This window comes from Punica granatum, chromosome 1 (assembly GCF_007655135.1).
Source record: "Punica granatum isolate Tunisia-2019 chromosome 1, ASM765513v2, whole genome shotgun sequence".
Classification (NCBI taxonomy): domain Eukaryota; kingdom Viridiplantae; phylum Streptophyta; class Magnoliopsida; order Myrtales; family Lythraceae; genus Punica; species Punica granatum.
Genome location: NC_045127.1, coordinates 25,018,942 through 25,033,045, shown reverse-complemented (window position 1 = coordinate 25,033,045; position 14,104 = coordinate 25,018,942). Strand labels below are relative to the sequence as shown.

The 14,104-nt window shown below is 39.5% G+C and overlaps 1 protein-coding gene across 2 annotated transcripts; it reads right to left on the bottom strand.

Moving 5' to 3' along the window:
• Positions 1 to 2,489: 2,489 nt before the first annotated feature.
• On the bottom strand, positions 2,490 to 9,844 carry LOC116188007 (protein TIFY 8). 2 transcript variants are annotated; one of them, XM_031517113.1, is made up of 6 exons: positions 9,271 to 9,844; positions 7,926 to 8,116; positions 7,461 to 7,708; positions 7,058 to 7,145; positions 3,238 to 3,460; positions 2,490 to 2,955 (listed from the first exon to the last, which is right to left on the bottom strand). In XM_031517113.1, exons 1-6 carry the CDS (start codon positions 9,587 to 9,589, stop codon positions 2,879 to 2,881), a joined length of 1,146 nt encoding a protein of 381 aa, XP_031372973.1. In that variant the 5' UTR covers positions 9,590 to 9,844; the 3' UTR covers positions 2,490 to 2,878. The 2 variants fall into 2 exon arrangements, with proteins under 2 accessions (XP_031372973.1, XP_031372965.1); XM_031517105.1 differs by having other exon boundaries at positions 7,248 to 7,708; positions 9,271 to 9,843.
• Between the last annotated feature and the right edge of the window lie 4,260 nt (positions 9,845 to 14,104).

The window sequence follows — 14,104 nt, the reverse complement described above, 5'->3', positions numbered from 1 at the left end:
TCCTGTGCAAAAGAAGGGTGAAGAATCTACAATGCATCACATGTTTAAAATATACATAAGAACAACAAAACTAAGGAATGGATTAATCCTTTTGCGAATGAGACAACTTTAATTTAATACATGAAAAATGATTAATTTATACTGCTTGCGGAGAATTACATATACTATCATACATAAAGGTTTAGTATTGATTCTTTATGTAGGAAAAGGTCGGGGAGCTTATTTCTCAGCAAATGAATACCTCATCGCCGACTGATCCTATCCAAGTAGATACTTGGCAGAAGGTCGTGGGGACGAATAAGAAGGGACGGACTTATGGGCTCATTTCTGCTCCTCGCCCTAATTACCATGAAGCAGGGCCCTTTGGGATAGCACATGTCAAATCAGACCCCTTGGCCCATGTGCACGATGAGATTGGGATAATGAAGGGTATGATCCTCAAGCAGTTCAAGAAAATCAACAAATAGAGCAAGAAATCCAAGAGGGGCAGCAAGAAAGATCAACCGAAGAAGAAAGGTAAATCTAGATCCAAGAAGGGGAGACAGTTGGTCGAGGAGTCCGACGAGGATGATGATGAGAATGAGGAGGAGAGTCGTAAGGAGTCTGATGACCCACCTTGTGTGATGATTAGTTTGTGATGTTTATGTTTGTTTAAGATATTTGTGACATCAGATTTATGTTTTTCTCCACTTTACTGCCTATCGTGTTAAACTTATGCATGTTGAACTCATCGAACCTATGTGTGTGTTGTGATTTTGGATATTTCTAAATGAATATTAGATAATGTGTGAATAGGTTCAAATGTGATGATGGGATCTTAATATTTTATGTGGAAACTCTGCATAAATTTTCTTTTTTAAATCCCCACGACATATTCAATTGTTGTACTATTTTTGTTGTTATGCGTGATGTTATAAAATTATTGGTATGAATACGGTATTAATTTTATTATATAATTGTGTTTAAGGTAAAAAAATTTAATTAAATATCTAAAAGAGAATGCTTTATTTAATAAATTGGATCAGTAAATTGACCATATATACAATTAAATGTGAATAGTGGGCAGGCCGAGATGGCGATAGCTCGATGAATAAGGAGACAGACATGGATTGGGACAGGTCGACTGAGAGGTCTAGGGTTCAAGAAGCTGGGTTGAGAACCAAAAAAAAAAATTCTCGGTGTTGCTGTCGGAAACTGCTGTGAGCTGGCCCTAGGTGGCAGCCTTTTCTAGTGGCATCGGAAACTTCTGACGGAGATTGTCGTCAGAGAAATCGTCGGAATTCTGATGGTCTTTCTGACTGCAGTTCCTGTCGAAAACTTCTGATGGAGACTCCCGTCAGAGATTCCGTTGAAAGTCTGACAAAATCTCTTACGGAAATGGCCATCGGAAAATTTTTCTAATGAGCAGGGGCATCGGAAAGGCCGTCGGAGGCTTTTCCCACACCCCTTTTCCTAACAGCCTTCTTCCATCGGAATTCCGTCGGAAAACTCTCGTTGAAAAATCCGCTGTTTCTAGTAGTGAACGGCATCACAAATGGTACAAAATATACTAATATACTAATAAAGTGTTTGGGTTGTACGAAGGATTAGGATTGAGATATAAATAGAAAAAGACAAGTACATCGATAAATACTTATTTTAAAATATCTTAAAATTAAAAAAGAATTTTGATAGTAAAAAAATGGGAACAATCACTGCCTGCTATTGTTCATGGAGAGGGGCGATGGGGGCCCTAATGCCGGCCACCACCGCCCCTCGCAAGGTCGCCAATGAGTCCTTGGGGGGGGTGGTTCAGCGTTAGGGCCCCACTGCCTCTCCCCTTCTATAATTAATCTGGCTTCAACTAGGAAAAATTTGGCAAGTTTGGAAAATTTGAAATAAAGACGGGGCCATTTTAATCTTTTTCGTATAAACTGCTATCCCAATCCATCCTTGACTCACCCCAGTAGCTGGGATTAATCTCTTAACAATTATATCCTGGTAAATCCTAAACCCAATCTTTATTCCATGGTCTCCAAACATGTGTTTAGCAGTAATGCTATTCTTTCTAGTTGCATATTGATAGATTTGAAGGGCGGATATCCCTTTAGATGGTATAGCCCAGATAAACCGGGCTGGGCCAGCTAACAAAAAACTTTTAGGAGGCCCAAACAAAAGATTTGGAGCCAAACCAAAGCAACCAAGAAGCGGGCCTTCAACTTGTTACTGTACCGGGTCCCTCATGCGTTAGACCGATAACGCTCTTCGCATTCAAATCTTTAAAAAATAAGGTACAGAATCCTTCTGGATTCTAATTCTATAATGATGATCGTGTTTATGACATACTATATGTCGTAGCATCCCATAATAATTTTCCAAAAAGAGCGATTCGTACAATCTGGAAATTCTCTCTTGGATCATGCCAACGCAGTTTTCATCCCTAATTTGTTACAATATCCCCTCTTCTATACTTCGAGTAGGAGGGATTCGGCACCAAGTGAAACGAAAAATAATGAAAAGCACAACACTGAAACATGTTGGAATTCAAATGAAGGTTTCAGAGCTAAGAACGGCGATTTTCCTTAATCTGAACCGAAGTATCCCTTCTTTCTCCATGTGAGTGGAAGAGCTCTATAAACAGGGTCCTCTTCCCCCCCCCCCCCCCCCCCCCCCCAACAAGATTTTTGGGCACAATCCCTTAATGATTAATTACTTACCTACCACCCCAATAAAATTTCAAAATTAAATCCAAAAGCAAAAAAAGAAAGGGGGAAAAGAACCTAAAAATTCATGGAAGACCAGAAGATGGCAAGACAAAGAACAAAAGCCTCATCTGTAGCCGTCTGATCTGTTCATTTTGAAGACTGAAAGCATCGCCATTAGTGACCCTTCTTTCACTTCATACATCTCTATTCTCGTACTTTGGTTGAGACGGGATTCTCAGATCTTTAGCAACGATTCCGCTCAGTGGGCCACCTGCAACAAAAGAGAACAGTCATTACACATTTAAAACATCGCATCTTAGAGCAAGATTAAAGCAATGTTGTCCGGGATCAATGGTACATGGTTCTCATAACTAGACTGGACTGCAACTTCATATCGAACTAGATGAGAGTGGCTAACAAATATAGGAAAAACAGAACTTGTCTCTCTTTTATAGACGCAAACGAGGAGGCATGTCTCTCGGTTGGAGGGGCCATAGTCTTAGGTCTATTACAACTTTCAACATGAAAAAAGGATGCTCGGAAGGAGTCTCACCTATCGGATTAGAGATTCGGTCAGCAGATTCAGGACCGTGACTGGAATTTGCAATAGCCGGGAACTTTCCGTGGAGATCCCGTGCCAAACTCGCCATACCAACTGTCTCGTTCTCCCCCATGACTATGTTACCCTCGCTTGTTGGCCTTGAGTTAGATTTCGGCGAGAAGGTCGTGGACCAAGATCCTCCATTTGAACCAGCTAAAGCCATTATAATGTCTGCCTGGAAGGACAGAAAAAAGGGGAAAAATAAGAATTATTACAAGACTTTGGACATTGATTGTGGACATTCCCCAAGCATACATGAAAACTACATACATCAACCACCAAAATAGAAATGCGTCCAGACAACTGCACATTTGTGATGCATTGAAGTTCATTACGGTAGCCAATGAGCAAGAACAGAAAAGTCTATAAGAATAGTTTATTGCTGAAACATTGTGCCTCGTAGGATTGTAGGGATCACATAATCACAAGTCATGCGAAGAATCCCAATAAATCAACACAAAAAGAAAAAGAAATAAAATCTCCAGTTTTGGAAGTATAGGCAATTTATCTAATTGTCTCAAGTCACACTATGGATAGTTCAAAGCAGTTTTAACACTGAAGTTCGTCATTGTAATTGAGGACATCAATCTCAAAGTGTAGCTGCAGTCCAAAACAAGCACAATATATTTCAGACATTCATCAATGCCGTGATGGAAACACAAAAGGCTGGCTGACTGTATTGCATCTAAGTATAGATGGTAGTTCAAACTATCAGTTGATACAAGATATCACGGAAGATCTAAACTAATCACTGTCGGTTAAATCAAAACCTAATCATCAACAGTGTCGATCCTGGCCAAAATAACATGTACAGTCAATGTCTTACTTCCATTAATTATTGAGTACTAGAAGAACAAGCCTTGCACCACTCGACTGTTATGTCATTGATCTATCAGCTATTGTGATGCGACCAATGAATGACCAGAAAACCTTCTTTTTGAACAAATTCTATATACAAAAAATTTTTTGAAAGAAAAGCAGACTAAAACTTCAGCACAAACGACGACAAAATATAGATAATATAAATAATACATGCAGCCAACATGATATCGAATATTCTACTCCTGCGGACCAATAATTCATTCAAACTACTACAGGCAACCTAAAATGACCACCACTAACATTAAAGATAACAAATACAAGATGGATTTTATAACTCAAACCAAGCCTATATCCCTTATAGGCAACACTGACAGTTGCAGCATCATCACTTATCCCTCCACATTAATTATGTCACAACTGAAATCCTGAATCTTTATCTCCGAGGAATTGCAAATGAACATAGCACATTTGTACGTTCAACTTCCTCACTAAAAAAAATCCTCGACTGACTCTTAGTGAAGAGTTAGCCAATTGTTGATTGCAGAGGTGAATTTTGGGGAAACATGACCTCTTCATAAAGATTTAGTGCACAAAAACCTTTAGTTTCTGACTTGTTCCTCGGTCTTTCAAAACACCATGGAAAGTTCTCCAAATGTGAGATGACTTCTCCTGAAGACTAGTTGCTTTGGGATTACCATTTTGTGTCGAACAAATAAAAGTTTAGTAAGCTAACTATACCTACAGCATTGAATAAATACAGAAGTAGATATAAATCAATGTATCATGTGATTATCTTGATCCATTGATGCTAAAACCTCTTGCTCATTACTAGAATATCGTATAATCGCTATAATATGGTATCAATAGCTTGTACCTTATCTGGCATATGGTTGAGCAATGATGCCACAACCAAATAATTTTCTTCTGACCATCTTCCAATTGAACAAAGAATCTACGCTTGAAATTTCAACTACTAAATCATTTTTCATCTAAAGCATATTGTTTAGCTATCTGGTTGCTACATTGGAGTTATGCTCCACTTAAGAATCATCTACACCTGGAAGATGACTATTTATTCCGAAGAGATAAAGCAAGAGGAATAAAGGGAGTTCACATCGTGAACCCAAATGACAAGAAAAAAGTGAATATAGAAATTCAACGACAAAGTTCACATTCCAATGATTTCCAGGTTTTTATCCTTTTCCATACCATCAGAAGTTCTTCCCATTTAGGCAAGGAAAAACAATTTCTAATCTTCACATTCTGGCTGTCATCATTTCAAAATTATATACTGCGGAAGGGAGAAGCTCGAAACTTCAAGCATGAGTTCTTAGTTCAGCAGGAGAAGATAGCGGGAAACAAATTGGAGGGTCTAACATCACGGATGAACCACACATGCAATGAAGGTACACATTACAGAAACAACAATACAATGACATTTGCAGTACACTAAATCATGCATCAGGCTTTGGATGGATAGGGGAATTCAGGAATTTTTTTTACCATATTATAATGAGTAAGATGTATGGTAGCAGCAGATCAGGATAATTGCACAACACTCTAATTAAAATATATGTTTGACCCTTTTCAGTTCTATAGGTAGAATTGGCTAATAAAAATGTTAATTTCATCAGAGTCATCCTAGACTAAATAATCTGCAAAACAAGTCAACCTTGCATCTGAAAGATTGCATATTATTTTCGGAAAGCAATCGATCAGAGGGTGAGAGGGCTGAAAACATGCAGATTCATCAAAAGATCAATTTGTCGAGATACCCTTTACCTGAATCTTGATAAAACAGTCCCCTTTGCATGTTACAAAGCTTTCGAGATTTTCAGGCCCATTTGCCAAAATTCTACAATTCAAGATACTTAAAAAACTGACTCTTCAACGCATATAGCTAAACAGCCCATCCTATGAGGAAAATGTCAATAAAAGCCCTTGCATTCATATGACAACTATCAAGATATGGAAGAGAGTTCAAAAATTAAGCACCACCAATTTAGGTCACTCAGCTCCTCACAAGCAGGCATTGTTTGAGGAAGTAGTTTTGTGATGGCATAACTGACGCTGGCGGTTTGAACTTGCATAAAGAAAAGGGACAATGTCTTATGGTTTTTCTACAGCCAACTATTCCTTTTCACTGTCAGTGAGGCCGAGAAAAAATTTTGTTAGCAGAAGTGTTGGCATGGATTATGAAATCACTGCTGCATAGTGGTAGTCTATGTATGGCATGTGGTAGCTTGGCATGACTCGTCAGTCCGCACATGCTAACTCTTTCTGGAGCATTTGCTCCTAAGCACAAACTACTTTTGGACACCTGGCGGTGAGGCACCATAAAATATTGAATATTGGCTCTAATATATTTTCTTAATTTGATCTAACTTTTGCCTTAATTGTTTCCATACTCAATTATTAGTAATTTATTTGCATGAGAATTTGAATGCTCCATACAAAATTGCCAGACAATAGACCAATGCCAACATTGGTGTACTGTAGAAGTAATTCATTTCTTGCCCTGTAATGTTTTTCCTTTTTGAACTATAATATATGCACCTGTTTCTGTCCACCAATAAACCTTGATATTCGAGCCTGTGAGCTTCGATTATCTTATACTAAACAGTAAGAGAAAATCTCGATGAAAACTACGAACTAGAGTGCTACGCATACTTTACAATTAACACACAGTATTCAGCTCAAAGGATAAAATAGTCAAACACAAGCTTCCAAAATAAATCAATAAATGATGAAATGCAGGACAAATTTATTGGTAAGAAACTTGAAAAGAATACAATTCCCCTGCCCTAGTTTCTTGATTGGAAAAATATGGCTTTCAAGCAGGCAGTCAAGGGTTTATTAGAAGGCAACAGTGTTCAAACAAGTTGGATAGATAACTAGGAGGACTGAGATCAAAGATACTGCAGAAAGAAGCGGAAAACCAGAAACAAACCTTGTTTGGGTGCACATCATCGAAAACATGGGCTTGACCACCATAAAATATGGTCATCTGCCGGCTTGCTGATGCCATTCCATGCCGACTGTCACAGAAAACATGAAAAAATTTAAAAAAATAAAAAAGGTAAGAGCTTACATCCATTTCTTTTTCTACACATGTATGCGAAAGTGATTTTCTTTCCCACCCTGTTGGAGGGTTAGAAGATTCAGGATCAGTGTTTATAGTGCCCGGCCTTGGCTTGCCACCACTTTGTGGTCCCATGGGCAAGTTCTTCTCAGACCCACCACCTGCAGCATTGACTGAGCTCAAAATACCCGGCCCTTTCATCCCTGTCCTAGACCCTTCATCTGCAGCTGATTGGGAGATGATCGGAGCACTAGCGTGGACTTCCCTGTACCTGTTTGGCGGTAAATGATGAGCTAAGGGCGAGGCAAATTGGACCCCTCGGGGAGGAAACTGAAGAGCAGGGCCCAAGCTCAAGGGAATAGACCGGTCCCACTTTGAGCCACCAGGATCGTTCCTACTACTTGCACCAGGGTGCAGCACAAAGGACGCAGAGGCTTGCCGCATTGGATGTGCGCTGATGAATGTCTCATCTTCACTACACCGTCTCTGTCTTTCTCCTCCTGCCCCATTCCGAAGAATCTTTTTTTTTTTTGGGAGATAAAAACATCAGATAATGCTGTAAGCATCAAATTGTATCAAATAAAAAGCACAGCTGGTCGAAACAACTAGACCAACACGAGGCGATCAGTCTTAGGTTCGACTACCTGTTGCCCTATTTAACATGGACTAGCCACCTAGAAGATATCGAGCCCGTTAACAGATACAAATACCAAAATAAAAAGTTACGAATGACTACCTTCATCAAATGCAAGTTCTCATGCGATTCTGGTTCTATCTGAGCCATCCCATCCATGGGAGACCCCATAAATGCGGAGTCCGAACTACTACGCTTGCTCCTTATCATTCTATTGCAGATATCAGTACCGGAAATGTCGCTCCTTGGACCGTAGAAAGGGACGCCCTCGAAATGATTACTGACCTGCCTTTCTATCACCATTGAACATAATGAGAGACCATATCAACCCAACATTCGTCCACACAAATTACGAAAGAGGCAACACAACGGAGAGCCATTTGAACCACAGTATTGCAGATTGCGAGGTTATCCTTCAAACAAATGATAACATCGAGCCTACAATCTCTATGTGCCAAAGCGGGGTAGATCCATTAATGGTTTTACCTAACACTTGACCAAAGAGAACAAGAAACAGAAACTGGGTACAAAACAAGCAAAAAGTGGTGCAAATTTGGCCACTTTTCTGAAGAAGAATTCAGCGAAACAAGATGAAATAAAAGGGAAAGGCACCCACAAGAAGCTACTGAGCACCAACTTCATTAATGACCTCACTCAAACTACCCCATGACCATATCTAAAAATATGCATTCACCCGCTCCACTGCACTGTGTTTTTATTGGTGAGAGAGAGAGAGAGAGTTAGTTTGCATCACCATTAAAAGGGCACTACCGATGGATGTATACTTGAATCTTAGCTTTCCTTAAATGAAACCCACACTTTTCAGAAAAACCAAAGGAAATGTCCAGCTCCTTACCTAATGCAAAGAACAAATTAATAAAGACATCAAGAAAGGACATGAAAATCAGAAGAGATGTTCTGGCTCTTTTTTCCCCCCTTTACTTAATGGGTTTAATCAACTCTATTGATTGAACATGCGATGAAAGAAGACCAAATTAGTATTCAGTAAGGCAAAATCTAATCTGCAAAAAAAGGAGAAAGTCCTTCAACATTTGAATTGGGAATTTACAATCATAACGTCTATCATAGAAAGCTTCTTACTTTGCACAAATACTAGCAATCTTTTTGCAGGAATTTCAATAGTGATGCATAACATCAAATCTCTTTTTCTTTAACAAAAAAAAAACAAGAGACTTTTTACTAATTTGTAAACATATTTAAACAAAATCAAATTTACCCACTTGGCACAGCAGAACACAAAATTTAGATTACATGACAAATTGAAAACGAAAAACACCAGCAGAAAGAAACCCCCAAAATCCGCCACAGAACCCCATCGTTATAGTTTCTCTTGAAGAAGGTTTTTTTTTTTTTTCAATACACAATATAATGAGCAAGAAAAGGCAAAGAGGGAATGAGAGGGCAGGGGATTAAGAGATGAGCTCACCGGAGCCCAGATCAGAGGTGGTTGAGATGGGTCCGCCGCGACCCCCGATGGAGGCTCCAGCGGAAGCGGAGGCGGCTGGCGAGGCCTCCAAGAGGCGGACGTCGTCGGACTTCGCGAGGGCAGCAGGTGGAGGGAGAGGAAGGTCGGGTGCTCCTACCCCGCCGGCGCCGGCGCTGGCCATTTTGATTCCGAGGAAGTCGTGGAACATTGCGGGCTTCGCTTGCTGGTGGGGGCTGAGGGCGGCATTAGCGGTGGAGTTGGGTTTGAGCTGCTGCTGCTGCGCCATTGCTGCTCCGTTGTTGTTCAGCAGAACGGCCATTTCCTGAGCTCCATGTTTGCACAGTGAGAGAGCATATATACTCTAACTCTGTTTTCCCTCAGAGGACCAGAGGGGGAGAGAGAGGGAAAAGTAAGGAAAGGAAAGGAAAGGAAAGGGGGAGTGAAAGAAGTGAGAATCAACTCATCAAGGCTCTGTTTTTGAGAGAGGAGAGGAGAGAGAGTGTCATTAAAAAGCAAAAGGCAAAGTTCACAGGTGTTCCGTTCGAAGCTATTGGGCTTTTCACACAATCTCTCTCCTCTTCTCTCTGTCTTCTCTGTTGTTTTATTCTCCCTCCGGGTTTGGGTTTGATTCGTGAGATGTTTGTTTTTGTGTCTGAACGCCTTTGTTCTTGCCGAAGTCCCACCCTTTCTTGGGGTTCAGTTTTTCATTTTCTTGTCGGAATTAAATTTTATTATTATCTCTTAATGTGTGTATATATATATATATAAGCAACATAAATAATGTGGCGCTTTATAACGAAGTGAAGTATGATTTCGTTTGATTATAAAAATTTTATAAATAATAAAACGATTCAAATTTTTGATATATTTGAAAATGTACCACTCACCTTCTCTCTCTCCATTCTCCACTCTCTCTCTCCCTCTCTTTCAACATCCTAAAAGGAAGAATCGCCTATTACTATGTGTCTTCGATCAAGTGTGTATGTGATCTTCCTACTGATCTTCCTCTCTTATTGTTGTTTAGCATTTGCTCGACTCGAGGCTTTGGCTTCTCCACCGACTACAAGTGCCCTTTTTAATAGCAGAGTGCAAGGTGGTCAAAGGATAGGGCGGGGTCAGGGCAGATCTCATCGATGGAGTCATCGAGCTGGATGATCACGACGCAGTTGGGGAGCTGCTCGAGGAAGCTAGGGATGAGGGAAGAAGGAAGATGATGAACAATATACACGGGGAAATGAGAAAGATGATGAACAATGGACGTGGGGAGAGAGAAGAGGGTGGGGCAAAATTTAATAATTTTAAAAAATTTGGGTCGTTTTAAAATTTTAGTTAGGAGTATAACAAAACTGAATTCAGGCGTTCGAGATGTAACCAACGTGGACTGATTCAAGCAGTTCGACGTTTATCTCCCTTAAATAAGGTCTCAAGTTCGAGTATTATGAATGAATAAAATCCACACTGGAATACCTCTTAGAGGGCCGAACCGACTCGAACTAAATTAGTTAAGACCCATAAGGCTTTCGGATATCAGAGTACACAGTGAAAGATTAAAAAAAAAAGTTTGGCAAATTTGGATGGAGTTTTTTGTGGTGCTCTTGCAAACTTTTTACTTTACTTTTTTGGATGGGTGGAAAATCGAGGGAAAGAAAAATTGAGAAATGGGGAATGAAGGAGTTTTTTCTTCGATACCAACATCAGGCAAATATATATATTTGTTTTGAGGTCGACGGCTTAATTTAATAATAGGAAAAAGTCTTTACTAAAAAAAATCAAACTCAAGACCTCTTAATTTCAAGTCGACCATTGGTGCTACTACATAAAGGCTCTTCCTCCCCCTTCGTGTGTTACAGATATGCGTGATGCATCCATGACGAGAGTATAGCATGGTGAATTACTTGTGGTTTTTAGAGTTTAGGACTCGATTTTAGGTGATAGAAGTTGAGATTCTCCTCCAGGTCAAAGTAGAGGATATACTAAGTCGCAACTCTTCGTATGCTTAGTTCATTACTAATGAAAAGAACTATATATATCCAGGGTCAATTTTTACCTTGGTAGCATAAAGAGAAATGGCACTTTTGATCCTCAACTTTTGGCGCTTTTGACACTTTAGTCCTTAACTCTATTTTTGTCATTCTTGTCCTCAACCTTCCCCATTTTGTCTCGTTGGTCCTCCCGTCAATTTTTATTCGTTAACGGAGCTGACGTGGGATCTATTTTTTATTTTAATATTTTCTTTAAATAAAATCACTTTTCAAAAATAAACAAAAGGGGAGGGAGGGGTTGGGGGAATCGTCCGACTGCTTCGACCCAACCTTTGAGGTCGCCGACGTCCTCTGATTTGCAGGACACCAACTTGAAATCTTAATCGATTCGGAGGCTGGGGGCGTCGAGGGGGCACCGGCACTTCAAAGGTGGGGTGGGGTCCGCCAATCGATGCCCCCCAGCACCCCGAATCGATCGAGATTTGCACTTTGAAATCTCAACTGATTGAAGGGGTTAGGGGCGTCGATCGGCGGTCCCAACCCCACTCCCGAGGTAGTCGACCGTCGCCCCCAGCCCTTTCTATCCTCACTATCGGCCGCTCTAAACACAAAGTCCTTTTTTTTTTTGCTTTCTATTTTTAAAATTTTTGTAAACTTAATTTTTTTAAAAAAATTATAAAATCATTTTAGTTGTGACACGTGACTTCTTGTTATTGGCTTTCACATCCACATCAGCATTGGGTGGGGAAAATGATGAGAGGACCAACATGACAAAAACGAGGAAAGTTGAGAGCAAGAATGATAAGAAGAAACGTTTAGGACTAAAGTGTCAAAAAACGCTAAAGATTAAGAACCAAAAGTGCCTTTTTCCCACAGCATAAATTGTAAGAAAGAAATATACTCCTCAAAACAATTTATCCCCGCCCCTCCTCTTGTTTATTCGCTCTTGTTGGTGTTGGAAAACCGAGCACGTGCGCAGCGGAAAGTTTAATTACGGTAAAAATCAAATTTTTATCGCGTGCTCATTTAATCAAAAAACTTCAAGATCACATCTTGACATAAGAATCACCTTCTAAACGAATAGATAACATCACACAATGAATCCATAAGAAAAGTTACGAACTTTTCACTAACCTTATTGATTCGAGTCGATCAAATTAGTCGTCCAAGTGTTCGGCCTCTAGCTCGTCCACACGAGCACGTCTCCACCGAGATTAGACTCCTCTCGACCCGTACACTCCGATCTAGGTCACCGATCTCGAACGGAATCGTCACGGAATGAAAGGATCTCTTCAAGGACGTCAAGGACAATACCGAAACACCGAATTGGAGCCGAGAATAATTCCGATCAGCCTTGGAATTCACTGCAGCAACTGTGCATCCGTCTCTCCTCTTACTCTCTTTCTAATATTAGGGTTTTCGATTAATTAACCTCTAGGGTTAACCGTAAGAACATATCTATATATATTCTTACCCTAGGGACTAAAATGCAATTATTAATTAATCCGAATTAATTAATAAATCACAAATGAGTCCTCACAATTTAAGTCATCCAATGACTTACCCTTATAGTTAGAAAGAAGGATTAAATAAGTCCTCGACACGAGTTTCCATAAATAGACAATCTATTTACAGAAACTCTCCAAATAAGGAAACTATCATATTTCCTTAATTAGATTTATCCTTGATATTGAACTCGGCTTCAGGATGTGCTAGCACCCTCACAACCACATTGCAAGCCTCGTTCGATAATTAATTTCTAATTAACTTTCTTAATTAGAATTAATTCTTTTCTCGGTTTAGACACGCTCAATGTGTGTGACTAACTAGGTTCATCATCAAATGGCAATGGGATTATAGTATCAACTCATTTTATACTACCAGAAACTCTTTCTGTAATCGAAAGCATAATTCCCAAAATGCCCTTGGTTCCCAAAGTTCACGAGTGACACCTAGCAGCATATCGTGACAATCCAAAAGATGACGAATGTATAATTGGAACATTTTGATGAACCTCTGATCGTATATACCATGCACTGAATCCTTTCACTACAAGATCCCGATCTAGCTAGAGCTACGGTAAATGCCAAACTCTATAGTCGATCATATGGACTCTCTAATTTCATTCTTAGATCCGTAACACTTGAACAGAAACTCCTTTCTATTCAAGTCTATCTACCCCGGCCGAGGATTTCTCGATCCAGAATAAAACTCATATCCATAGGACATTTTCCCTGTTTACTCAGGTTAGTGAATCCCGTCTTGATCAGACACCTAACTCCAAGTATAACTAACTAGGACCACTATCTGCCGAATAATCACGCTAAGCACAAATACATTAGCAGTAGCAAATCCTAATTACCTATACTTGAGATAGCGTTCTATCTCAGGTCTAAGGACTATATGCACTAATACAATCCAGATAACATTCATTGACATTAGTAAATTACCGTATGAATATTATCTGCACGTCACGTTCGACTACTTATCATATAAGTATCCACATATCTGTCATGATAACAGTTATCAAATAGCATGAGACTCACTACTCCATCTTCATTAGTATCTGTATACTAATCATGGAAACAGACAGAGGTAACGATCTATCTGGAGAAATAATGTCCAGTTAAGTCTCCTACGATCGTGAACAGTTTAAAGATATTCTTACCGAATTACTTTGTCACTCATATTCTTAACTCTTAAGAATGAAGCATTCAAAATATCTTAAGTACTTTATTCCAATAAACATAGACAATATATGAATAATAAAATAAACATTATTGCCATAAAAGGAATTATCCAAATACATAAATCAAGCTCTAGGGCATATGACTAACAATCTCCCACTTGCA